Source organism: Bidens hawaiensis, unplaced genomic scaffold (assembly GCF_021521415.1).
Source record: "Bidens hawaiensis isolate Kalapana, Puna unplaced genomic scaffold, B.hawaiensis_p1.1 tig00018246_1, whole genome shotgun sequence".
NCBI classification, from domain to species: Eukaryota; Viridiplantae; Streptophyta; class Magnoliopsida; order Asterales; family Asteraceae; genus Bidens; species Bidens hawaiensis.
Window position 1 is genome coordinate 169,509 of NW_027492762.1, and position 25,950 is coordinate 195,458.

The window sequence follows — 25,950 nt, forward strand, 5'->3', positions numbered from 1 at the left end:
AAATACATGATTGACTAATAATTACATTTAAAAGAGAATTATGGTGGAGGATGTGTAGCCATATATGTCGACATTTCCTAATACCCCCGTCAATGCAAGATGGAGGTGGTCCGAGACAAAGCATTGTACGAAACTTTTCAAACAACGGTTTTGGTAGACTTTTTGTGAAGATGTCTGCTACTTGGGTATCGGTAGAAATGAACCTGGTATTAGCTTACCAGAGGCAACCAATTCTCGAATAAAATAATAATCAATGTGGATGTGCTTTGCCCTTTTATGCGAAATTGGATTTTGACTTAAAAACAAAGCACTCTTGTTGTCATATAATAACGTTGGAGGCCCCGGGGGTAGCGCGTGAAGCTCCCGTAGAAGATTAGTTACCCAGATGATCTCTGCTGCCGTATTCGCCATTGCTCTATATTCTGACTCACAACTGGACCGCGAAACTGTAGGCTGCTTCTTAGCCAAGAGACTAAGTTTCCACCTAAATAGTTACAATAACCGTAGGTGGATCTTCGTGTGTCAATGCATCGTGCCCAATCTACATCTGAAAAACCTAATAAAGTAGTGTTAGGAGGTCAATCAAATGTTAGACCATGTGATAAAGTGCCTTTAACATAACGAAGGATCCTTTTGACTAGTTGGAAATGAGCGGTGGTGGGGTGGTGAAGGTATTGGTTAGCTTGGTTTACGGCGTAGGAGAGATCAGGACGGGTGATGGTGAGATATTGAAGAGCGCCCACGTGAGATCGATAAAGAGTAGGATCATGGAAGGGTTGACCTTGAGAATTAAAAACATCTTTAGAAGTAAGAGGAGTGGTGACCGGTTGAGAATTAAGTAAGCCCGCTCGTGTGAGAATATCATGAGCATATTTGGATTGATTTAGAAAAAGGCCTGATTTGGTGTTAGCAACTTCCAAGCCGAGAAAAAAATTAAGCGAGCCAAGATCTTTGATTTTGAATTCCTTGTGAAGACGAGATGTGAAGTTGTTGATGAAGGAGATATTATTTCCGGTGATAATGATATCATCAACGTAAACAAGGGGATAAATTAAAGTACCTTGGCGAGAGTAAACGAACAAGGATGGATCGGCTCGACTGTTTTGAAAACCGAGGGTGAGCAAGAATGTGCTTAATCGTTGGAACCAAGCACGGAGTGCTTGTTTAAGGCCGTAGAGAGCATGCTTAAGTTTGCACACGTGGGTGGGATGGTTTGGATCTTCAAAGCCCGACGGTTGTTCAATAAAGATTGTTTCAGTGAGATGACCATTTAAAAAGGCATTATTAACGTCTAATTGACGTAGATTCCATTTATTAATGGTAGCGAGACTGAGTACAACTCGTATGGTGGAGGATTTGACAACCGGACTAAAGGTGTGCGAAAAATCAAGGCTCGGTATTTGAGTAACTCCTTGTGCTACAAGTTTAGCTTTGTAGCGATCGAGAGATCCATCGGATTTATATTTAATTCTGTAAATCCATTTTGAGCCAATGATGTTGGTACGAGTTGGGCGAGGGACAAGATCCCATGTTTTATTACCATGTAAAGCATTTATTTCATCATGCGTGGCATGCACCCATTTTGGATGTTTGAGAGCAGTTTTGATGCCCTTGGGGACATGAGGAGAAAAGAGAGAGTGATGTAGTTGATGAGTGGAAACCTGTGAAAGGTTAACAAAATGTTTTGGTTTAAAAATGCCATCTTTGGACCGAGTGGTCATGGGATGTGAGTTAATGGGTTGGTTTTCGGTAGTTTGAGCATTTGTAGGAGGGGGTGCGACGGATACAGACGGTGGTATGTGTTGGTCGTTGGATGGGCTAGGTGTTGAGGGGTGGAGTCAATTTGGCTTTGAATGTTAGGCAGATTCGGGGATGGGAGAGTTGGGCTGGAAGTTTGTGAGGGTGGGTCGTGAGTTTGGGTAGTGGTGAGGAGTGGGTTTGAAGGTTATGGGGTAGATGAGGCAGAAGTGGGTTGGGGAATGTTGAGGTTGAGGAGAGTGGGCTGATGGGTTATAGCAAAAAGGAATGCAAGTGTCGTGATGCTTTTTGTTTTGGTTGTGAGAGTTGGGTTTAGTTGTGGAAGATTTTTGTTGAGTGGTAGGAGTGAGTAAATGTTCATCAAAATTTGTGATGGCTAGATTAGCAATATTGTTTGTTGTAGAGTTGGTTTGAAAAGGTAAAACATCCTCATCAAATTTCGCATGTCTAGTTGTGTAAACACAACCCGTTGTGGGATCTAAACATCGAGAACCTTTATATCTAGGACTATAACCAATAAATATGCAAGGTGCACTTCTTGGTTGAAGTTTATGTTTTGTATAGTCTCTAAGATATGGAAAGACACGACAACCAAAAATACGAAGGTTTGAATAGGTTGGTGGTTGATTAAAGAGAACTTCAAATGGTATTTTTGGTTAAGAATTTTTGTGGGAAGACGATTGATGATGTAAGTGGCGGATGTGAAAGCATTAAACCAAAATGTTGGTGGAGCATGAGCATTGAGCATCATAGCTAAACCGGTTTCGGTGATATGACGGTGTTTCCGTTCTGCCCTTCCGTTTTGTTCGGGTGTGTGGGGGGCATGATAGTCTATGATGTATGCCATGTTTTAGGAAACAAGTTTGCACTTGGTGATTTGTAAATTCGGTTCCACCATCGCTTTGAAAGACCTTTACATTGGTTGAAAATTGATTTTGAACAAAGGTTAAAAAGGTTGTGAGAATGGTGGGAAATTCCGATTTAACTTTTAGAGGATAGAACCAAGTGAAACGAGAGTAGTCGTCTATAAAGACAACATAATATCGATAACCATCAGTGGATGGCACGGGTGCGGGTCCCCGAAGGTCACAGTGTATGAGGTCCAGAACATGTTGTGCGCGTTTATGATTCTCAATAAATGGCAAATGTTTAGCTTTTGATAGTTCACAAGAGTTACATAAACCCGGTTTGGGTAACAAGGATGTAACAAAAACATGACCAGGTTTATTTAAAATAGAAATGGTATCAAAAGAGACATGTCCTAAGCAACTATGCCATTTATTGAATGAAGCACGAAGGTGTGATGCAGAAAGCGCAGCAACAAGGGACTTGTGACTTTGAGTGAGAACATAGAAACCATTTTCGCACGTGCCTCTAGCTAGAACCTCCATTGTTTTTCGGTCCTAAATTTGAAAGTAATCGTTAGAAAATAAGACATCAACTGGTGAATCATTTGTTAATCTACTAATAGAAAGTAGGTTTTTTGTGAGATTAGGAACAACTAAAACATTTTGTAAAGATATAGAGTCATTTAGTTTGGTGTTCCCAATGTGGGTGACGGGTAACGATTCACCGTTCCCAAATGTGACACAAATGTCATCCGTTTTAGATTTGGAATTTTTTAAACCACGGTTTAACGGTAGCATATGTGTTGTAGCACCTGAATCGGCGGTCCAATCTGGAGTGTCAGATGCTACGTTGCATTGCGCATGAAAAGCCTCGGCAAGATTTGCATCAAGAGACACCGATTTTTGAGCATAAGAGTCGAGTTGAGGACAAGTACTTGCATAATGACCATCTTTGCGACAGAGTTGGCAAGGAGGAGTTCTTTTTGGGAAAGAGGATCCACAGCCTCGGGATGAAGAGACGCGGCCTCTGCCACGGCTTGAAGAGGGCTGATTGGCATGGGTTTTGGGTTGATGAGCATAGAACGCAGCTTGTGGAGGTTGAGAACCATGGAGTTTTTGAAGGAACATTTCTTGATTTTCGGCATTTGCCAAAAGATCACGAAACGAAGGAGCCGGTCGAATGGTTCGTTGAGAGGTAGAGAAGTTTTCAAAGGAGGCGCCAAGTCCACAAAGGAACCAAGCCAAATATTCGGGATTAGCAGAGGAGTTTCCGGTGATGGTGATAGTTTCGGTAGGAGGAAGCGAGGATAGGTTAGGACCGAAGTGATTTGTTTCTCCCATGAGAGGTAATTGGTGGAGTTTAGTTTGATATTGATAAGGTGGCTAAAAGAATGGAGAGGGATTGTTGAAAGATCAGTGGAATAAGAGGACGGGGGAATGATGAGTTCGTAAAGGGAGTCATCGATGATGTGTAGTTTATTTTATTTGATTTGCTATAGAATCAATATAAATAAGTTATTTTATTCTTCTAAAAAGGAGATTTAAGATATTAATATAGGACTAGTAACTTCACTATCATATTTATAATCAAATGACTTCTTTTATCTTTAAACCTAATGGGTAGTTTTATCAAAATAGAAGACAAACGCATAAAAACTGTGTCGGTAGGGTTATTTGAATGGCACGTGAATTTTGCTTGTATGCGAGACGTACATTTATCATATCGACATAACATCTTGCTTGTGTGTGAGACATATATTTACCATAAATCTATTTCTTTTTAGTCTAAATTTATTATATATTTTTTTTGAACGACCAACAAAATTTTATTTGAAACCCTAACAAGATACTGGCGAACACCGAAACCATCCAACAAAAATAAATTACAACTACATACCCCCAAGTTTCGCTCGATTACACCCGTAATTGAGATTATACATTAAACGCACACCACCTATCCCATGTCAAATCCGGCCACTTAGACCGATTTTTTACCCACAAATAGCTTAAAGCCTTGATCTCAGCGACCGTACTCCTTAAGTTAGGCGATTTTCTCTCGAAAACCCAACGATTTCTTGTACACCAAAGGCACCAAATTGTTGTTAAACACACTGCATGAAAAGTCTTTGCCTTTCTGCTCGACAATAACGCATATTTATGGAATTCCAACAAATCTCGAGTCGAAAAAGCAAAGATTGCCGGGACCTTACACCAATTAGTAATAATACTCCAAATTGATTGAGCAAATTGGCACGATACAAGCAGGTGTTCCGCTGACTCCAAATTTTCTTCACAAACCGGACAAACGATCGACTCTACCGCAACGCCTCTTTTAGCCAAAGAAAACAAAACCGGTATACGTTCCATTTCCGCCATCCATGCTAAGATTCCCACTTTCTTTGGCACAAAATTATTCCATTCAAACAAATAATTTTCCTCCGATCCTGAATTAAAAGCAAAAATTTCTTTTAAACTCTTAACCGAAAAGCCGTCCCCATAATCCAAGTCCCAAACCCAACTATCCTCTCCTTCCAGAAGACATAAATGTTGACATGTAGTAAGCAATTCACATAGTTCAGCCACCTCCGCCGGCCCGTTCGGTGCTCTAACCCAACTCCATTGCCCAGATATATTTTCTTCATACATTAGTAACCGATCGAAAACTTTGCACCACTTATTAGCTTCTAGTTCAAACAACAATGGAAAGCGAGCATGGAATGCCACGTCCCCGCACCATCTGTCAATCCAAAACAGAGCATTAGTGCCACTTTTCACTTCACACCCCAACACCGTAGCCAAATCAACCCCCAACTCAAACCAATTCACTAGATATCTTCACTATATGTTTCCAAGGGCCCGGTAACGAGACCTTGGCCGGAATAAACGACCATGATCTTTGCGAGTGATGGAAAGCCCATACAACCCTCCTCCATAACCCATCTTTTTCTTTTTTAAACCTCCACCACCATTTTGCAAGCATAGCAAGATTTGTTTCACGCAATGAACCCACACCGAGCCCCTCTTTATTAACCGGGGTAACCACTCTAATCCATGCTACCCAATTTATTTTCATTTCATCCTCCGACCCTCCCCAGAAAAAAACTCTTCGGATTCTATCAAGTTTCTCCAACACCCCGTCCGGCGCCCTGTATAATGAGAAGTAATAAGTGGGTAACGAATTAAGGACCGATTTGACTACCGTAAGTCGACCACCAAAAGATAATTTCTTGGCTTTCCACAACGATAATCGTTTTCTAAACAAGTCCACCACCGGATCCCTTGACTTCACCAAATTCATATTTGCTCCGACTTTTAGCCCAAGGTATTTAAACGGGAAGGTACTCGTCATACACCCGAGCATATTTACCACAGTCACCCTTTCCGGTTCCTCCACCTTTGTCGCGAATAGCCAACTTTTATTTAAATTAATCTTTAAGATGGACACTAAATAGAAACAACGCAATATCCGGCGTAGAACCTTCACATTTTCCACGTCCCATTCTCCGGTAAACACAACGTCATCGGCATATAGGAAATGAGTTACCTCTGGACCTCCCAACTCGCATTTCAAACCCTTAAAAATTCCTACATGACTAGCTCGTTTCATAATACATGTTAGCGTCTCCATTGCCAAAACAAAGAGGAACGGTGATAGTGGATCCCCTTGTCTTATTCCCCGCGAACACAGAACTCCGGAGTCGGCGAGCCATTGACAAGAACCGACGCCGTACCCCCTGCAAATATTTCATAAACCCATCCTCTCCATTTATTTGGAAAATTCATTTGGTCAAGCACCGAGTCTAAAAACTTCCAACTTAATGAGTCGTATGCCTTTTCAATGTCCACTTTAAAAATCATGCCCCGCTTCTTCGCCTTTTTCAACCATGCCACAATCTCGTTTAACATAAGAGGCCCAACAAGAATACTTCTATTAGCAATAAAAGCTGATCGCTCGACTGACACTAACCTCCCAACCACCCTTTTTAGACGGTTTACTAACACTTTCGAAATTACTTTATTTATGCACCCAATTTAAACTAATCGGCCTAAAATCCGATAAGTTGACCGAGTCTTTTTTTTTCGGAATTAAGGCAATTAACAAAGCAAGCACGCCCTCACTAAAACGCCCAGTAAAGTGCAGCTCATTAAAAATATTAATGAAATCTGATTGAAAACACGACTAACATTATTTTTATATATTCCCAATATTATAAACTATTTATGTGACATCCCTCAATTTCAGGTCAAATTGTATTTGTTTTTATGTTGTAAACCGACCCGATTTATATCCCGAACATTTCAAATATATAAAATATTGGATTTTATGTTACTAAAACATTCCCGCTTGTCTAATTTGAAAAACCCCTTTTACGGATTCAAAAACGGACTTAAAACGCTCAAGATACATCAAAAACGAATTTCTGAACGCGAACCGACGTGTTGATCAGTAGCAGACCAGCCCCATTTTTTTTTTTTTTTTGTGACTTGTCTTGACCCCTCTTGCATGCAAACCTTGATATCACACCCCATGCTTGACCCTTTCAACCCACCCTATATATACACCCCTATCCCCTTCATTAATCCTTGCTCATTTATCTCTTTCTCTTCCAATTCTCAAGCATTCAAAGGTGTTCTTCATATTTTTTTGGCAGTTTGACTTTCCAAAGTCAAACTGACCATAGTCTTACATTATAATCAACTTGTTAACACTTATTTATACTTGAAGATTGTTATACAACACATATATAATAGCACCCTTTGTACCTTCGGTGGGCATTTCTCCAGTCTCGGTCGGTTAAGTGTCCGGCCCATAAGACAAAGCTACATGGAGGACTCGTAGTAGTCTTTGATTATATATATTTTCCGCATCTAACCATCAAACTTGTTTAACTTCTGCTTATCTTAGTTCTATTTTACATTTTGAGTTCCATGGTTATGGGTTTGTAGACACTAGCCTCGGTTATTTCGTAAATAGCTCCAAACCGGAAGCCGAACTCTTGTTTACTAGTTTGTTTAAATAGTTGTATAACATGTTTTATGTAAGATTTGAGTTTCTAAAAACCATTTTAATTAGTTCCATGGTTATGGGTTTGTAGAATCTAACCTCGGTCTTATCCCGAAACAAGATCCGAACCGGAAACCGAACTTTCGTTTAAAGACTTTGTTATTGACTTTTTGTATGTAAGACTTTGGTATTATTATTTATAAATTATTTTACAAGTTCTATGATGTTTGGACATGTGGTAACCATTCTTGGCCTTATTCCAAGATAAAAACTGAACCAAACCAAACTAAACCAAGTTTACTCGCTTAAGACACACAAGCGTGTTTTTAACCATTAAAACTTATATACTTCTTTAAAAATACTTTATAAACTGATTTTAATTATTTTTACAAAGTACTCGGAATGTTGAATCCAACTTGATCCTATAACAAAGTTTGGACCGACTAAACCGAACACTCGCTTAACGGACATTGTTAGTTCCAATAAGAACTACATACTTGGTTAAGTCTCTTTAAGATTTATTGAGTTATCTCATACATTTATTATTTTGGGAAAGTTGACTTTGGGTTTGGTCAAGTCACCAAGACCCGAACCGACTACCCGAACACTCGTTAAAACCCGTTTTAGTATCTATATTATAAAAGGACTTGCTTTCTTGTATTTTTACCCACCTTATTACTTAACATAGGTTGAGTAAAATTAAGGGCTAGATACTTTAACCCGGTTTCGAGCAAACTTACATTTTTAAAGGACTATTATTATAATTTCTTAAATATTTACATTTTAAACCTTAAACTTTAAATTGTTTACATTTCTTATCATTTATTTTCGTTTAAAGACTTCCAAGACAACTTTTCTAATACAAGACTTCTTCTCCTTTAGGCTTCGTTCGTTAAACTCATCGTTCCGGTTAATTTCCAAATCATCAAATCTTTCAAGTTTATTACTTGAACGTGAGTACTTTCATCCCCCGTTTTCACTCTTTTATATTTTGGGGGTGACATTGCAAACTTATTCAAATCCAAATGATTTATACTTGAGTCTTAAACCACAAACTTTATTGTATACTTTACTTAAATAAATGCTCGATTTGGTGTTATATGCTTATATGCTTAAGTGCTAATGTGTTTACCGCTTTTGGATGGTTGATTCATAAATCCGAGTATATCTGGCATCCCTTTATAGAAAGGTGTCGTTAATGTATTCTTATTTACGATTTCATACAAAATTCGAGTATATTTGGCATCCCCTTATAGAAATGTGTCGTTAATGTATTCTTATTAACGATTTTCATTTATCTAAATTGTTACTATTATTTATTGTTTTGTATACAAGTTGTGGAATTTCATATTATATATCTATTGTTCAAAAACTATGAAATTGCTCACCAACCTTTGTGTTGACAAAATCTATTTATGCAATGTTACAGATTTGACTTTAGGTTGACTCGAGGACTTGAAGAAAAAAACGTTATCGAGACTATTAGGATATTAGCAAAACGAACAATATATTATTTACTATGATTTGAATTCAGTTATTATATGAACAAGTTATGTGACTCTTTGTGTTTTTATGAATTTAAATGAGTTGATTAAATATTGTCACTTAATAGTGTCGTGTGCGATGAACAATCGGTTACGCCCCGACGTTTCCGTCATGGTCGGGGTGTGACAATTTAATTCGGATATGGTCTTTGTATTGTGGATGCAAATACAATTATTTAAAGCTCCTATGTAGAGGTGCATAGACCGGTTTAAAACTCAAAACCGGTTTAGGTTAAAACCGGTTCGGTTTGATCAAAAAAAGTCAAAATCGGTTTATGATCGGTTTCGGTTCGGGTTGAAACCGGTTTCTTACCATGGTACGATCGGTTTCGGTTCGGGTTTTGATCGGTTTCGGGTCGGGTATTGACCGGTTTTTGCCCAGTTTTGGCCGGTTTCGGGTAACCGGTTTGAAACCGGTTTTGGCGGAGAAAATTACAAACCGGTTCCGAACCTACGGTTTCAATCGGTTTCAAACCGGTTTCTACATAATCGGTTTCAAACCGGTTCAGTTTTCGGGTCGGTTCGATTAACTGGTTTATTTGCCCACCTCTACTCCTATGAAGTGTAAGTTCATATCTCATTAATTATGCATTTATAGGATAATAAGAAGCAAGTTTTAGTTATGTACCATCACCAACCCTTTTTAATTAATTCAAGCAATAATGTAGCTAGGGACCTGAAGAGGTAGGTCCCAGCAGAGCCCAGTTTGACCCGCAAGACTCACCTTAAACAGGGACGTCTGCGCAAAGACCAACTGGTTCCGCAGAACCAACCATGCTCGGAGACATAACGTCCTTACGCGCAGTACGCAAGCTGGTCCCGCAGGAAATGCCTCCCAATGGTGAAGGACTCCGCCTGTCCCCGCAGCCTCGGATACAAGCCATTAGGGACTGGCCACCCGCGCAGCATGGCTACACGCACAAGGCACCTAACTCTCCCCAGTGTCACCTGAAGGAATGAGCAAAGGCGGGAGGGGGAAAACTCCCGCCTAAATGAGCCAGTCCGTATGATGGAGGATCTTTTGTGTGATACCTGACGAGGTACAGACAAAAGATCTGACCAAGAATGCGACAGCTCACTGACAGCAGCATGGCAGACAGCACGCCACAGCACTGTGACCAATAGCCGCCGCCTACCCACCAACTCCTGCCATACCACGTGCCTAGCCTGTAGTTGGCAGAAGAGGAAGAGTGCACGACACGCCTGCTCTATGTCAGCCGCTACCTATCCACCACTCACAGGCAGGGCACGTGCATAGGTTACAGTTGGTAGCGTGTTGGGCCGGCTAAACCCCTTGGAAACCTACCTTCGGCTATAAATACCCCAATGGTATGATCATCTTAGAACATCTTATCTTATCATATATACCTGATATCTGCTCTAGCAATCTCTTAATATACTTTTATATTTAAAGAGCAATCTAGTCTGATTCTCACGCCGGAGGGTGGTCACAAGGAGGAACCCCCCCCTTCTCAGTGACGAGCTCACGGTGTCTGTTTTGCAGGTTATCAGAAGAACCATCTTCCAAGGGTCTAACCCCTCGTGGGAAACAGCTCTCCAACCCCCAGGTTACCAGTAATCTGCCCGGGGTCAGGTTAGTGTTTCTTCATTGGCGCCATCCGTGCATAAAGCTAGAACTACATTTTTCTCCAGTTTTTTCAAACTTCAAAGATGGTTAGAGAAATTCCGGTAACCACAACTCCAGCTACTGGGGAGAACACCGGCAACACAGTTTTTACAAACACTACCCCGGCTACCCAAGTCGGGCCAAGTGAAGCAAATTTTACGAACACTACCCCAGTTACTCAAGCTGGGGCAAGTGCAGTAAAAGATCGTCTACTGAGGTCCACTGATACCCAGTTTGAGAAACGAAGGCTCCCCCACCAAACTCTTGATGAAGTTAAGGCATGGGCGGAAACACGGCAAAAGGAATTCCAGGCTGAGTTGGACGAACGCTTGCGTTCCGTGCAACAGGCCGACGAGTTCGAATGCTTTGACTCGGAGGAATCCGACTCCGACGTAAACCCTCGCCACAGGGCGAAAGGGAAGCGTAAGGAAACGGAACCCCAACCGAAAAGGCAGTTTGGACAAGCCTTCAAACCAAAAAATACAGGTGGAAGTTCACGAGACTTCTCCAAAACGTTCAGACCGAACGTTGCAAATGCGGGAACGTCCAAATTTGCAAGGGACATTGCGGAAGCAATTGCCCCAAAAAGTGCCAAACAAATGCCCAACATAGGCACTTATGATGGTATATCTGACCCAGACGACCATTTGAACAGGTTCATAGCAGGGGCAACCGTCAGCACCTGGACGGAACCCACGTGGTGTTACATGTTTCAAATGACGCTGGTGGGGGCTGCTAGGGTTTGGTTTGATCGTTTACCGGTTAACCACATTTACGACTGGGCAGACTTCCAGCAGAAGTTTAGCCAACACTTCAGCCAGCAGCGAAAGTATACCGAGGAGCAATGGACAATCCTCAAATGCATACGGGAAGAAGATGAATCTCTGCCAAACTTCATCACTCGCTTCAACTCAAAGAAGTTAAGTTTGGGCAATATCAGCGAGGATCTTGTTCGCGCAGCCTTCATCCAGGGCGCGCAGGACCCAGAGCTTATCCGCACCCTAACGGGTAAAGATGGAATGCCATCCACATGGGATGGCATCATGACAGCAGCCAAACGCTATGCGGAAACGGAGAAGCAATTGGGTAGAGACCTTCCGCAGAGCACAAACCTTTACACCCAGAGGACGAGAGAGGACAACGTCCTCACCGCCCGATTGAACAAAAAACGGAAGCAAGGCATTTGGCAGTCAAGGGTAAACTTTGACACCTCATCCGGCTTACAGCACCGATTGGGTGATAGGGATAATGTAAAGCTGCACCGGAACTCCAGATGGACGCCACTTACCAAAAGCGTCACTGACATATTTGCTACTGAAGAGCTCCCATGGCCAAAGCCTCCAGTAATCCGACATCGTCACGATGCTGATCGGAGCAAGTACTGTGACTATCACAGAACAAAAGGCCACAACACTGAAGAATGCATAGACGTAAAAGACATGGTCGAAACATTCGTCAGAGATGGGACGCTCGCGCACCTCGTGGCGAAATAAAAGCTAAGCAGGCAGGCAGGTGCGTGTGGAACCATGGCTGGGGTAAACACGAATAAAAAATCAGCTTCAATATGGAGACTACATGCTGCGTAAAGAACGAGATCCCGAAACAGGTGCGTGTCGGCTCGATGGCACTCCTGTCCCAACATGGAAGGGAGTTCAATTACACAGTTTGCATGTAATCAATTCCAATTTGTACAGAAAAGGCCAAGAGCCACTTCTAATGGAAATGATTCTCTTTCAAACGTCGAAGCTGATGATTTACATTTATACTTTTGTACACACTAATATGCCGGTTTTCACCGCATAATTACAAAAAACGTCATTGCATGGGAAGGCGGTCCTACCCGCACGAACCCAAAAAGCATGATAAACCTTCACGCAGGTCAGTTGAAGGGGAAAAAAGTTACCATATGAAAGTGCTGGTCTATCCGCATGAATCATTCGAGGGAACTGCACCAACCTATCAACAACCGCGCGTGGGACGGTTCAAAATTCTTAAGAGGAAAAGGTAAACCTATACGCAGGTCAGATATGGGTAAAGTTATGCCATCCTACTAAGTGCAAGTGACGGGTCTACCCGCACAATCACGAAAGAGGAAGCAAAACTTCACACCTATTATCAGCCACGTTCAAAGGTTAACTTATCCTCAACAGGTAAACCTACACGCAGGTCAGATATGGGTAAAGTTATGCCATCCTACTAAGTGCAAGTGACGGGTCTACCCGCACAATCACGAAAGAGGAAGCAAAACTTTAACCCATCAACCACGTTCACAGGTTAACTTATTCTAAACACTTGGAAAATTGCTATTTTAAACTAAGTATGCAAGTCATAAGTTTATAAAGCAAAGAATCCAATGAAAGGAATAACAATCGTATATTTCAATGATATATTACAACAGTGGCCGGGTAACTACCCGCCTAAAAGAAATCTATACAAAGCTAAGTCTATCCTAGCAGTGGGAAGGGATCTTCAGGATCAGGCTTCAGGGCCACCTCCGCTTGGACCAGCACTGTCAGAGCGCGGCTGCCCAAGGAAAGCCTTAAGGATGTTTAACCCATCATCAGCAGCAGCAGCTTCATTCACCTTCTCCACCACTGGATGCGGGAAGGCAGCGTACTGGTTCACAGCTTGGTCATAAGCAGCTTCAGTATTAACATTGAATAAAGGGAAGTTGGAGGGCGGAAAGCCTCTCTCAGCAAACCCTAGACCAAGCAGGAAGCCAGTCTTCTCCCCATCCTCATGAGAAGCGTTGAGGGCTGCGCTCATCGCATCGTCATAAGAGGTCTCTGAAAGGACCCGACGCACAACCTACAAAAGAATACAAGTTAGAACATTTTCTAATTACGAGCGGAAAGCGTAAAGAAGAAGATAAAGATACCTGAGGCAACGCTTCTCGAAGCAGCCATTGGAGGGTAGCTTGACTTTCTTTGTAAGCACGTTCGGCTCCGCTTTTATCAAGGTTGGCAAGTTGAACTTCCTTGGCGGCAGCCTCTTCGACGCTTTTGAGTTTCCTTTCAGTGCGGTCAAGCACCCCCCTCTGGTCAAGGATCTCCTGCAGCTTCTTGGCATCTTCCATTGCCAAGGCGTCATGAGCATGCTGAAGAGCCTTTAATTTGCATTTAAGCTGCTCATTCTCTTCGCGAAGCGGCTCAGCAACAGCTTCAGCCTTGGCAGCCCTCTCAGTTGAGTTTCGCGCAGTCTCCTTAGCCAGCCGAAGCTGTTCATTCACAGCTTGGGCAGCCTTGGAGCGGGCCTCGAGTCGCGCCTGGACTTCAACCGCGAGGGCCTTGAATGCTCTCTCCTTCTCGGCGGCGGCAGCGGCCAACTGCCGGTTCTCCTCCCGCAGAGCCCGCGTCTCAGATATTTCTTTGGCGCGAGCTGCTTTTAACTTGTCGTTTTCACGACAAAGCAGCTCGACGCGGGGCTGCATCCGGGCTTGGAGAACCCGAAGCTCATTGGTTAGCCTACCCTCCTGGTAGCTAGCCATGGCTTCCCCCAACGCACCATGAGGAGCAGCGTGGCGAGCCCAATCCACGCACTCCACAGGGGTGCGAAGGGTTGTTCCTCGGCGTATGTTCCATCTTGGAACATACACTTCATTGGAATCCGACACTGCAAAAGAAACAAAGGCAGTTAGGAAAAGATGACAAAAATATACAAAGGAAAAAGAACCCTACGTACCTGTAGGGTCAATAACAGGCCGATAGCCGCCAAACCCATCACCTGAACCTAAAGGAAATCCATCCAACAGGTCAGGCAGACGGGAAGGTGGCATAGATCGGCGGGAAGCCCGGCGCGTACCTGATGGTCCGGCCGTCGGTGCCGGTGGCGCAGGTATAGTGGCAGCCGCTGTGGTAGCCATTGTTGGCGTCGCCTCCTCAGCAACAGTAACCGCCGGCTCCGTGAAAGATGCTGTAAAAATTGCACTCACGGCCGGCGGAGACACCTTCTCAGCTGGAACAGCCTCAGGAAGGCTGGAACCAACGGAAGCAGGCGCAGACGCCTGGGTCGACGCCTCGGGAAGGCTGACCGAGCCTTCCCTCATTGGCGGGGGAATACTTGCTCCAACTCCACCCTGGAATGCGTCAGCATCCACACCTGCACAAGCAAAAGTGTTAGAAAAATTTATTTGAAACAACAAATCTAGACAAGAATTATGGGGGTACTTACGGGGTTTCTTGAGCTTGAACGTACGGACGAGCGGGGGCGAACCCGATGGAGCCGGCCTCTTGACACCGGTAACCGTCGTCGTCGCTGCCTCCCCGGAGGTAACAGCTACAGCCTCCGGAGCGGTGGTCTCCTCACCACCGGGCTTCCCCGCCACCTCTGCACTATCTGACTCCGAGTCAGATAGGACTACCGGGTCGGCCGTAGAGGCCACCTTCTCCTTGCCTTTCCCGACGGCAGCCTTTTTCTTCCGCACCAGTGGAGGACCTTCTGCGGATTCCTCAGAAGAAGAAATGTCAACTCCAGCAGCAGGCACAGCATTGAGAGGTTCAGGGTAGAAGATAGGCTTACCTGGCCGTCGGTGGCTCAGGATCTCTTGGCCTGGCGGGTAAACCTCCACGAACCGACCCGCGGTCTGCTCTAAGATGGGCAACTCGTTCTCGTCCAGAGCACGAGTACCCATCCGCGCGGGACCATCTTCCTCCCGCGGGTTCAGGAGCGACTGAAGATCGTTCCCCTCTGAAATCAACAAGAAAGTTAGAAAAAATCGAAGTCAGCAAAATGAAACAAGACGTACCATAAGGGACAGAGTTCGAACCATATTCAAGGACGATCGGAACCTTATCCGCATTCGCCGCCTTCCACACCCGGCTCATCCCCAGCATCACCATCGCCGACTCCGGAAAACGGAAAACCGGGGACTGGACCCGGGATATCTTCGAGAACCATTCCGCCTCCTCGTAGTTGAGGGCGGGAAGGTTCGGAAGTGCCTGGCCATTCTTGAACTTCATGGCGATGGGGATGGCGCGAGCGGATATGAAGAAGAACTCTCTTCTCCATGAGCGAAGACTCCGCTCGGTGGTACAAATCTTTAAACCCTTGATACGGGTTGTAAGAGTGTACCACCCCTGGATGCACCTCCAAGTGTAGAAGGTCATCAGACGGTCAACGAGGGGCTCAAGGCCCAGTATCCGGCACACCCACTCAAAGTGCCGGACCTTGGCAATGGCCATGGGGTGCACCTCTGTCAGGTGCACACCGTGCCTCTCCAGGACACGGTACACAAACTTTGTCAACGGAAACCTAAGGTTTCCGTAGACAAAGAATGCAGCATAAACCCCGATCTTGCCACTAGGGGCATCGTACACAGTATGGTGGGGTTCAGGAAACTCAGGCTCGAGAGACTCGAGCATGAACTTCCTGACGATATACTGGTACAGATCGACAGGAAGAGAGCACTGGCATTCGCCAGCAGTCTTCTGGTCATCAGCATCATGAGAAGACATGGTGGAAGAAAGATGAAAAGAGATTTCAGGGTAATGCTTTACTGAACAGAAAAATTCGCCGGAAATTACTTGAGAAGAAGAGATGAAAGTGAAAAGTGTGAATTGCAAATAACCCTCTCCCCCTTTATATAGTAATCGCAATTAATGCGATGAATTTAATACGGAAGAGAGAGAAATCAAAGGTGCAATGAAACTATGACGCGTGGCAAAAGCAAGCTGGCAACATCTGTCACAAGGACGTATGCCAGAGATTTCGCGGCTACGCGCCCGAAATCCCGTGCCCACGCGCCTGAAAAAGCAACTGGAATGACCACATAATGTCATGTCGCCATAACTTCTGGCACGTCCTGACACCGTCAGAAGAAACCGTCACACGACGTTTGAGGTATTGGGTTGTTCTTATCCATCTACCAACTCTTCAAATTTCAAATTTAAAATTTGAAGACAAGATTCAAAAAAAAAAAAAAAAAAAAAAAAAAAAAAAAAAAAAAAAAAAAAGCGGGAAAATACCCCTTACCTTGGCAAACAAGTAACCGTAAGACGGATGCGGGTACAGTGTGAAGGCAAAACATTTCACATACCTAGCACCCGCAGGGAATTGAAGCCAAGTAAAACCTTGGCAAACAAGTAACCGTAAGACGGATGCGGGTACAGTGTAAAGGCAAAACCCTTCACATACCTAGCACCCGCAGGGAATTGAAGCCAAGTAAACTTTGGTGAACAAGTAACCGTAAGACGGATGCGGGTACAGTGTAAAGGCAAAACCCTTCACATACCTAGCACCCGCAGGGAATTGAAGCCAAATATTCCTCGGCAACCAAGTAACTATAAGACGGGTGCGGGTACAGTGTAAAGGCAAAACCCTTCACATACCTAGCACCCGCAGGGAATTGACGCCAGGAATACCTTGGAAGTAAAGTAACCGTAAGACGAGCGCTGGTACAGTGTTAAGGCAAAACCCTTCACATACCTAGCGCTCCGCTGGGAATTGAAACCAAGAAGGATCTTCTGGGCAATGCTTGCGGAAACGGAAATAACATCCCCGCATAGCGGGAACGTCGAGAACTACGTTGTTTGAAGCTCTAGGATGGAATTGGTGGTTTTAACATAATTGATCACTATGTTCAAAACCACCAAAACCTCATGGAGAATCTAAACAAGTAGGACTCAACGCTCCCGACTTGCGAGGAGGTTATAGACCTACCCGCATCATACCCAAAGACCAAGCAGGAAACTCGGGCATTTCTGCAAGTGACAAGGACTTCCGCGGGAAGAATCCCCATGGAAAACCTTACAAAAACCCTTTTCAAAACCCTCTGCTTAAGTCCAAAAGTTCACCTCACTTTATTAAACATGCATGAGACGAACATTGGACTGGGGGGACTTGAAGAGGTAGGTCCCAGCAGAGCCCAGTTGGACCCGCAAGACTCACCTTAAACAGGGACGTCTGCGCAAAGACCAACTGGTTCCGCAGAACCAACCATGCTCGGAGACATAACGTCCTTACGCGCAGTACGCAAGCTGGTCCCGCAGGAAATGCCTCCCAATGGTGAAGGACTCCGCCTGTCCCCGCAGCCTCGGATACAAGCCATTAGGGACTGGCCACCCGCGCAGCATGGCTACACGCACAAGGCACCTAACTCTCCCCAGTGTCACCTGAAGGAATGAGCAAAGGCGGGAGGGGGAAAACTCCCGCCTAAATGAGCCAGTCCGTATGATGGAGGATCTTTTGTGTGATACCTGACGAGGTACAGACAAAAGATCTGACCAAGAATGCGACAGCTCACTGACAGCAGCATGGCAGACAGCACGCCACAGCACTGTGACCAATAGCCGCCGCCTACCCACCAACTCCTGCCATACCACGTGCCTAGCCTGTAGTTGGCAGAAGAGGAAGAGTGCACGACACGCCTGCTCTATGTCAGCCGCTACCTATCCACCACTCACAGGCAGGGCACGTGCATAGGTTACAGTTGGTAGCGTGTTGGGCCGGCTAAACCCCTTGGAAACCTACCTTCGGCTATAAATACCCCAATGGTATGATCATCTTAGAACATCTTATCTTATCATATATACCTGATATCTGCTCTAGCAATCTCTTAATATACTTTTATATTTAAAGAGCAATCTAGTCTGATTCTCACGCCGGAGGGTGGTCACAAGGAGGAACCCCCCCCTTCTCAGTGACGAGCTCACGGTGTCTGTTTTGCAGGTTATCAGAAGAACCATCTTCCAAGGGTCTAACCCCTCGTGGGAAACAGCTCTCCAACCCCCAGGTTACCAGTAATCTGCCCGGGGTCTGGTTAGTGTTTCTTCAGGACCCTTTCACTTGGTGTACAGATTGGCTTCATCAATAAAATTTTAATTTCGGTTAAGTAATTCAAACACAATATATCATTTATTAGCAAAACATGTCGGATATGTTTTTATTTTATTTAATCGTATTATATAACTGCTACACACTTACAGGGTAAATAATGATAGCATATCTTATGAATTTATAAGATATAAATAATGATAACTAAAATTTTATGATTTATAAATATTTAAAAACCTCATTTAAAGTTAAATTTGTTAGTAATTTTATAAATTTGTAACTTTGTTAAATTTGTAACTTGACATCCTAGTTGACTACTCTAGTTGAATGATATGTAGAAGATTGGTTTTGCTTTAATAGTATAGGTAGATTATTATGTTATGAGTTATGACTGGTCCAACCAATATAAGTATAAAACACTAAGGTGCTGTTTGTTTTTTCAGAGGTAAAATGTCTGCAGTCTGCGGACCATATCTACAGACATCTATAGCAGAACAGGTGGATCAAACCTCTGCACTCTGCAAAAAGAAGACTGTTTGTTTTTTAACGTCTGCAGGCTGCTAAAACTTTCAATATAAGCTCTATACCAAAAACACAAATATCCGGCAACAATTAAAAATATATAAAACCAAATTTTATACCTCTGAACTAGCAAATTATAAAACTTATATTAAGAATTTTCCACGTGAATGATTTTTCCTCAAAAAGTTTCTTCAATTGTTTTCGAAAGTAGATAGTTCATACATAATTAATGAAACGAGCCAAAACTCGAGCTTAAAACAACTCACAAGTCGATGACATAAACTTAAAATTTCTACAAACCTTTTTCAACTAAAAATTTTCTATAGACTTTTTATAATCCTTAACTTTCTACAAACTTTTTTCAACTAAAAACTAATAATACTTGAACAATTATGCAAAATTATAATTGAACAAAAAAAAACTAATCAATTAACAACTCAATTGAACAAATCAATTAACAAGAATTCAATTAACAAAAACTTAATAACTTAATTGATATCTGATGGAAATATTGAATTTAGAAGAGGTTGGAAGACTATGGTCCAAATCTGCACCAACAAGATGGCGCGCAGACGTTTTTTAATGAAAAGTCTTCAAAAAACAAACAGTCTGCAGAGGGCAATGCCTGCGTGTGGTCTGCGCGCTGCAGACAAAAGATGTCAGGAAGATCTTTTGTAAAAAAACAACCACCTAACCAATCGATTTAATTACAAGATCTTTTTTTTTTCTAACATTAATCAGAAGATGTAAATTAATTTGTTTTTTAAAACAGATACTCAATCACATTTTAAACAACTTTTTTCCATATTTAGGCATATTCAATTTTGTTTGCATTACTACTGCCAAATTTATAGTGAAGGTTGAAACTACGAATACTTTTGTCATTAAGCTTCCTTCTTTAATTTAATTTAATTAAGTTTTTTGCTACAATAACTTATATTAAAAATAGAAAAACAAAAATACTGCTTCTAGCAAGATGCTAGTAACATCAAAAAAATCAATAAGTAACGCTATCAAATTAAAGTCACACCATATTGGAACCACTCTATAGATTGTATAGTTTTACTCATGTTTTAACCCAAAAAACCGCAAGCCTTAGAATTTTTCCATTATCCAAGCAATCGACACTCTTTTGTTGTTAAAGATTTATGTATTTTTGGTGATTCTCAATTTAATAGGATCAATCTAAATAATGGGATCAATCTATTAAAAAAATTAATAGACTTTTAAGTAAAACAGCAAAACACCAAAACACTAAAGAATGTGTGGCCTATGAAACAAAGAAACTTTTTAAGAGTTTGGTATATCATCAAAGACCTAAAGTGCACAATATCATAGGGGATACTAGATACTAAATTACTTATTATTGCATCATATTTCAAACCATATGAAAACATCCCAAAAGCTATAACAATAACATTAATAATTGGCTATAATTATTCTTTTTAACTTGAAAAAACCATTAGAAGAAATTCGGCCTGATATGACGAAATTTTCGCTCCGTATAGCAACGACTTGTTGTAGCCATATCCTTTAGTGATTATAGCCATGTACCTTTCGGGACATTGGTACTTGCTCTTTGTTAGGCAACTTGCTAAGAATAAATCGGGTGATGATCTGGAGAAGACTGTGCCCACGGCTTCCAAGGTTATTACCATATCGGGTTTGTTGTAAATATTTTTCTTATGTGCCCGTTAATTGTCAAGGTTGGTTTTACGCCCTGGTGAGGAGTGATCACCGTTATAATGATTCTGGTTCTCACAATCCACTCAAAACATGAATTTTAAAGCTCTCGCTATCAACTAAGCGTGACTTTTGTATAATGGCTGGTTCTCATTTATTAGTATGACTTTTGTATTGTGTATAGTGTATGTGAAGATCGTCTAAAGCACTTAGGAATTGTAGGTTCATATCTCCTTATGCATCTATAAAAAGCAAGTTTTATATGTTACTCTTTACATGATACAAAACCACCACCAACCCTTACAAGTAATGCAACCAATATTCTTGGGACCATTCACATGGTTGATGAATGGGTTTCTATTTTTAAGATTCGCATTCAACATTCTTATGAATAAAGTGGAAAGTTTATCGACTAACAAATTTGTGTAACTCTATATGGCAAGCATTTTTTTTGTGTAAAGTATAACAAAGTATAGTAATTGAGATAAAATGAGGTGTGGCTAAGATAACTAAAAAAGAAAACGGATATTGTCAAACAAAGTTCATGTTCTTTCGTTTATGGAATAAACAAACTTCCACCGATTAGGTCACTGAATGCTTGGTTCACTTACAGGTTTAGTGTTGTGTAATGTGAAATTACACGGTTTATTCTTAGAGTTGAGACATATAATAGTAGTAACCTATAATATGAATGCTCATTTAATATGGTTGTTAAATAATTCAAAATGATGATTGTGTCATATTAATTGCCAACAAAATACATTATACATATATATAATTGATAACTTTGGTGCCGTTAAGCCTCTATTGGGCGGCATCAAAGTGGTTCACGTCATTTTTTTTTTCAAATTTAATAATTAAACTGTTATTCACCTCGACTCGTCATTGAAATACCTGGGGACAGACAATATTAGGCTTTACCAACGTCTGGGTTTTGCCGACCTTTTTGTTTACTTCCGGAATCATAAAGATCGTAACCGAAACTGACCAAATTCGCGTCGACTCGCCGTTGCAACGTGTAACACCCTAGGCAAATCCCACATTGGCCGTAGACAGGAGAGATTCTTGGTTCATAAGTAAATATCCCGCCTCTTAAATCACCAACGCGTTTAGGGCTTAATGGCAGTGGATGAGAGGAGAGCTCCACAGTTAAGCGTGCTCGGATGAGAGTAGTAGCAGGATGGGTGACCTCCTGGGAGTCTACACCTGGGCAACCAAAAACAAATTTGTGAGCTCTTCATGGGAAAAGCGGACAACACCCGAGTTTTACGACTCACCGTCGTAGCCCCCAGAACCGACAACGCTCGGGTTTTACTGACCGAACAAATGTTGTTTTTTATATTTTTAATGTTTTATATGTCAATCAAGATTTCATAGTAATGCATAACTGCAACGCAAGGGATACATAAACAAATTTGGCCTGCCTCGCGCATTATCCAACTTGCTCGTGATTAGCTTAAGATATTCAACATCAATCTTTAAAGTTGAAAGCCTTTCCCCTCGTATAACCCCTTACAAGTTATGTTCATCATCTTCTATTGCCATCGTCCCATCACTTGACATTGACACACTGAGTCAGTTAATCGAGATACTATTCGACACATAATAATCATTACCTTAAATGCATCAACTTTTCACAAAGTCAGACAAATCATATACTTAATTCTTTAAACTCTTATATTTTTCAAGCATTTAAAAGATCTCAAAAGAGACCTTATTATTTAACTTTATTATTTATATTAATGGAAAAATGCCAATATATAATACTTAAGTAGCAAATGGCTATTAATGTTAAAAAAAATATGTAAACTTATTCGAGCCATTCTTTTCGTTATGTAACCTTTAAGATAAAAACTGATCGTGTGGAATCTTACAATCAGAATTGCTTTATTCATGTTTCGGGTAATGGACTAATGGCAATGTGTAACAAATATTTAATTTCATGTCGAGCAAATAATAGTAAAAAACGGTTGATGTAAAAACGAGAAAAACAGGCTACTAAAACACCTAATTACCCAGCAAAGCTATTAGCATGTGTAGTGCAGTGTTGTCTCCATGCCACCTCACCACCGTCACGCTGCTACACAATTGCGCATCTTCTTAAAGAGACGCGTTGCTCTTTGAGGCGTGGAGAGGGGTCAATTCTTTGTTTATTTAATTGGTATGGGACGATAAACTCATAGCACCTCACACTTATATATATATACATATATACACACACACACTAGATTTTATCCCCCGTATTACGGGGGTTATTTTATATTATTCGTTTTTAATATTTATATATGTATATTTGGATTTTAATTTTATTTATTGTAAGAAAGTTAATAATTAATATACTTGAGGTTTGATGATAAAATGGTTTTACAAATAAATGATATGCTATAATTCGGTTTATTAGCTATCTGGGTTTAGTGAGACATTTACCCGTGAATTCAGGTCAAATGCGTGAAAAAACCTTCATTTACAAATAAAGCAATCTGATTGTTTGAGAGAATTGTTATTTTATATTTTTCGTTTTTTAATATTTATTTTTTGGATTTTAATTTTCTTTATTGTAAGGAAGTTAATAATATACTTAGGGTTTGATGATTAAAGGGTTTCATAAATAAATGATATGTTATAACCTGTTTAAAAGCTATCTGAATTTGGTGACCCATGACCCGCTTATGTTTTTTACTATAAAATTGTTTATTAATTATAAATAATATCTTTTTCTTTTTAAATTGGATATTAAATTTTAGTATATCCATATTTTATAGAATTTTCATATCAAATAATTTGTAAGATTAATTTTTAATTTAATAAGATGTTATAACCCGTTTAAGAGCTATCTGGTTTTGGTAAGACCCATACCCATGAATTTGGGTTAAATCAATAAGACACTCCATTTAAAAATCAAGCAATCTAGTGGCTCCATAAAAAGAGGAAGCGACCACTTCGCGACACGTAGGATTTTAGAGGTTTCGTTTATATATATTATAGATACTAGGTGGGTGCCCGCGCGATGCAGCGGGAAACAGGGTCTAGTTTCATCTGGTCTGAAACCGTGAAACCATTCAAACAGGTAACTGGTTTGATTTCACGGTTGATTTTTTTCTTTAACTTTTGGCCAGCCGATTTTCAATTTTCAAAGGGTTGGTTTTCTGTTTCGAAGACAAAAAAACATTAGTAACGTTGTAACGGTCTAGCTCACAGTTTAACTTAAAAATCATCAAAACCGAATCACAAATATCTCTACATAAAATGTTGTTTTTTAACTAAAAAAACTATGGCAATATCATACTCAATTTAAACATAATAAAATACTCGTTTTTATGGTGTAATGTTTTTAAAAAAATATTAGCGTATGAAAAGGTTATAACCGTTTAAAAATAGTGGGGAGAAGTTGGATTAAAAGTGAAAATAAAAAGAATATACAGATAAAAGATTAGGGTAAAGGTTGTAAGTATTATTTATATTTACAAAATATAATTAAAGTTAAGGGATCAAAATTATAACTATTTTTAATCAATTTAATTGCACGTGATATTTATATGCTTTAAAGATTATATTGTCCTTCTTCATTATGCTTGGTATGTTGTACCATGTGTTGTAATATTTGTAAATCCTTTAAATCCTAAGTATCTTAATTTGCCTATGAGTTATGTATTATATATAGTAGAGATATATATTCTTTATTTAACTTTCAATTGAAATCATTATGCGTTTTTTAGTAGCGACGGGACATGGCATTTTTCACTTTTTGCTAGAACCACTACGGATTGTCTAAGACTCATTGTTGGATATAAATAATAATCCTATTATAATTGTATTATCATTTAAATAAACTCAATAATAACAATAATTATATCTTAACATATTCAGTAAAATATTTATGTTGCACTTAAAATAGGAGTTTGCATATAACTATGCATATTCCGTGCCTATATGAAATATGAAAAGGATGTCACAATACAATAAAAGTTTAGACACGATATTCTTCTAGTTGAATTTCTTTCCCGATCAGCGGTTCATAATCTCCGAGATAACTTTCAAGATGATCCGACAAATCCCCTTTATCGATGTTTTCGTGATGGTAAGATTTGCAAACAATATAGAGTATTGTTTGTATCACAAGCCCGTAAAGGAACAATGTTAAAAGATTTATGAGACACATAACACCCAACATGACCCTCGTCCATGCCTCCAACGAGCCCCCTTCCACGACTAACAATTCAAATGCGTATTGTAAGAATACGAACCACATATTCATCATAAAGGAAATCGTAATAGCAACTGAACGGTTTCCCTTAATCAAATATATGCTTTTTGTCATTGCTTTTATCCCATAAGCGCTCTCTAGAACTGAGACCACGCTTGCTAGTTGCCAAATCACGGTCATGTAAACAAACACCATCACGTATATGACCAAGACCACGATAAAAAGGAAGCCCACAAACGCGTTATCAGGCAAAACCCCTAAAGAAAAGTATACGGATAATAAAAATAATATGTTGTAAAGTAAGAAAGCTGAAAGCATAACCGAGAAAGTGATCATGAGCCTTAGCCAAACTCTTGGGACGACGCTCATGACTTTCTTGAAAGTCAGCTCGCGTCTTGTGTAGATAGATGCAACCGTGTAGACGACTACAGCCTTCGACAAAAGGGATAGAATGAATAGTGTAGTGAAATAGGCAAACTTGAAGAGACAAAACTTGATCCATTCAGATGAGAGTGTGTTGGCGTGTCTTTTTGTACCGGGACGTGTGGAAACCTTTTCGGATTCGGTCTGATCAATTTCTTCAAATATTAAATTGGAGATCTCAAGATGTGCTAGGAAGATGAAGGCTAGAGGAAGGATAAGTGTTACTTTAATTTGGCAAAAGATTTTTCTCCATGATTTGATGATTTTGTAGCTTTCTTTTAAGATGCATGCCAAAGAGGCCTAGAAATTGCATCTCTTCTTGTTCTCTATCCATTTTTTTCTTTAAAAAATAATGTACCCGAAAGGTCTTTAATAATGTATCCAAGAGGTATCTCAACTTGGTAAATTACCAATGTACCCTTCCTTTTCATCATAATTACCACATGTGCCACATTGTTATTTTCTTTTATGTAGCCTAATGTACTATAAAGTATAAAGATTCTTGTATGATATATCATATATAGTTGTGTTTGATCTTCTTTTTTTGCATTGTTTTAATGCACATG

At 40.8% G+C, this 25,950-nt stretch overlaps 2 protein-coding genes across 2 annotated transcripts in view; both read right to left on the bottom strand.

Annotated features, from left to right (window-relative positions):
* The window catches only part of LOC143555688 (serine carboxypeptidase-like 42), a 255,347-nt gene that overhangs the window by 118,710 nt on the left and 110,687 nt on the right, over window positions 1–25,950 (bottom strand). The gene's annotated exons all lie outside the window — the stretch shown is intronic.
* On the bottom strand, window positions 4,539–5,252 carry LOC143555704 (uncharacterized). Its single transcript, XM_077045212.1, has one exon. The coding sequence runs from the start codon at window positions 5,250–5,252 to the stop codon at window positions 4,539–4,541; it is 714 nt and encodes a 237-aa protein (XP_076901327.1).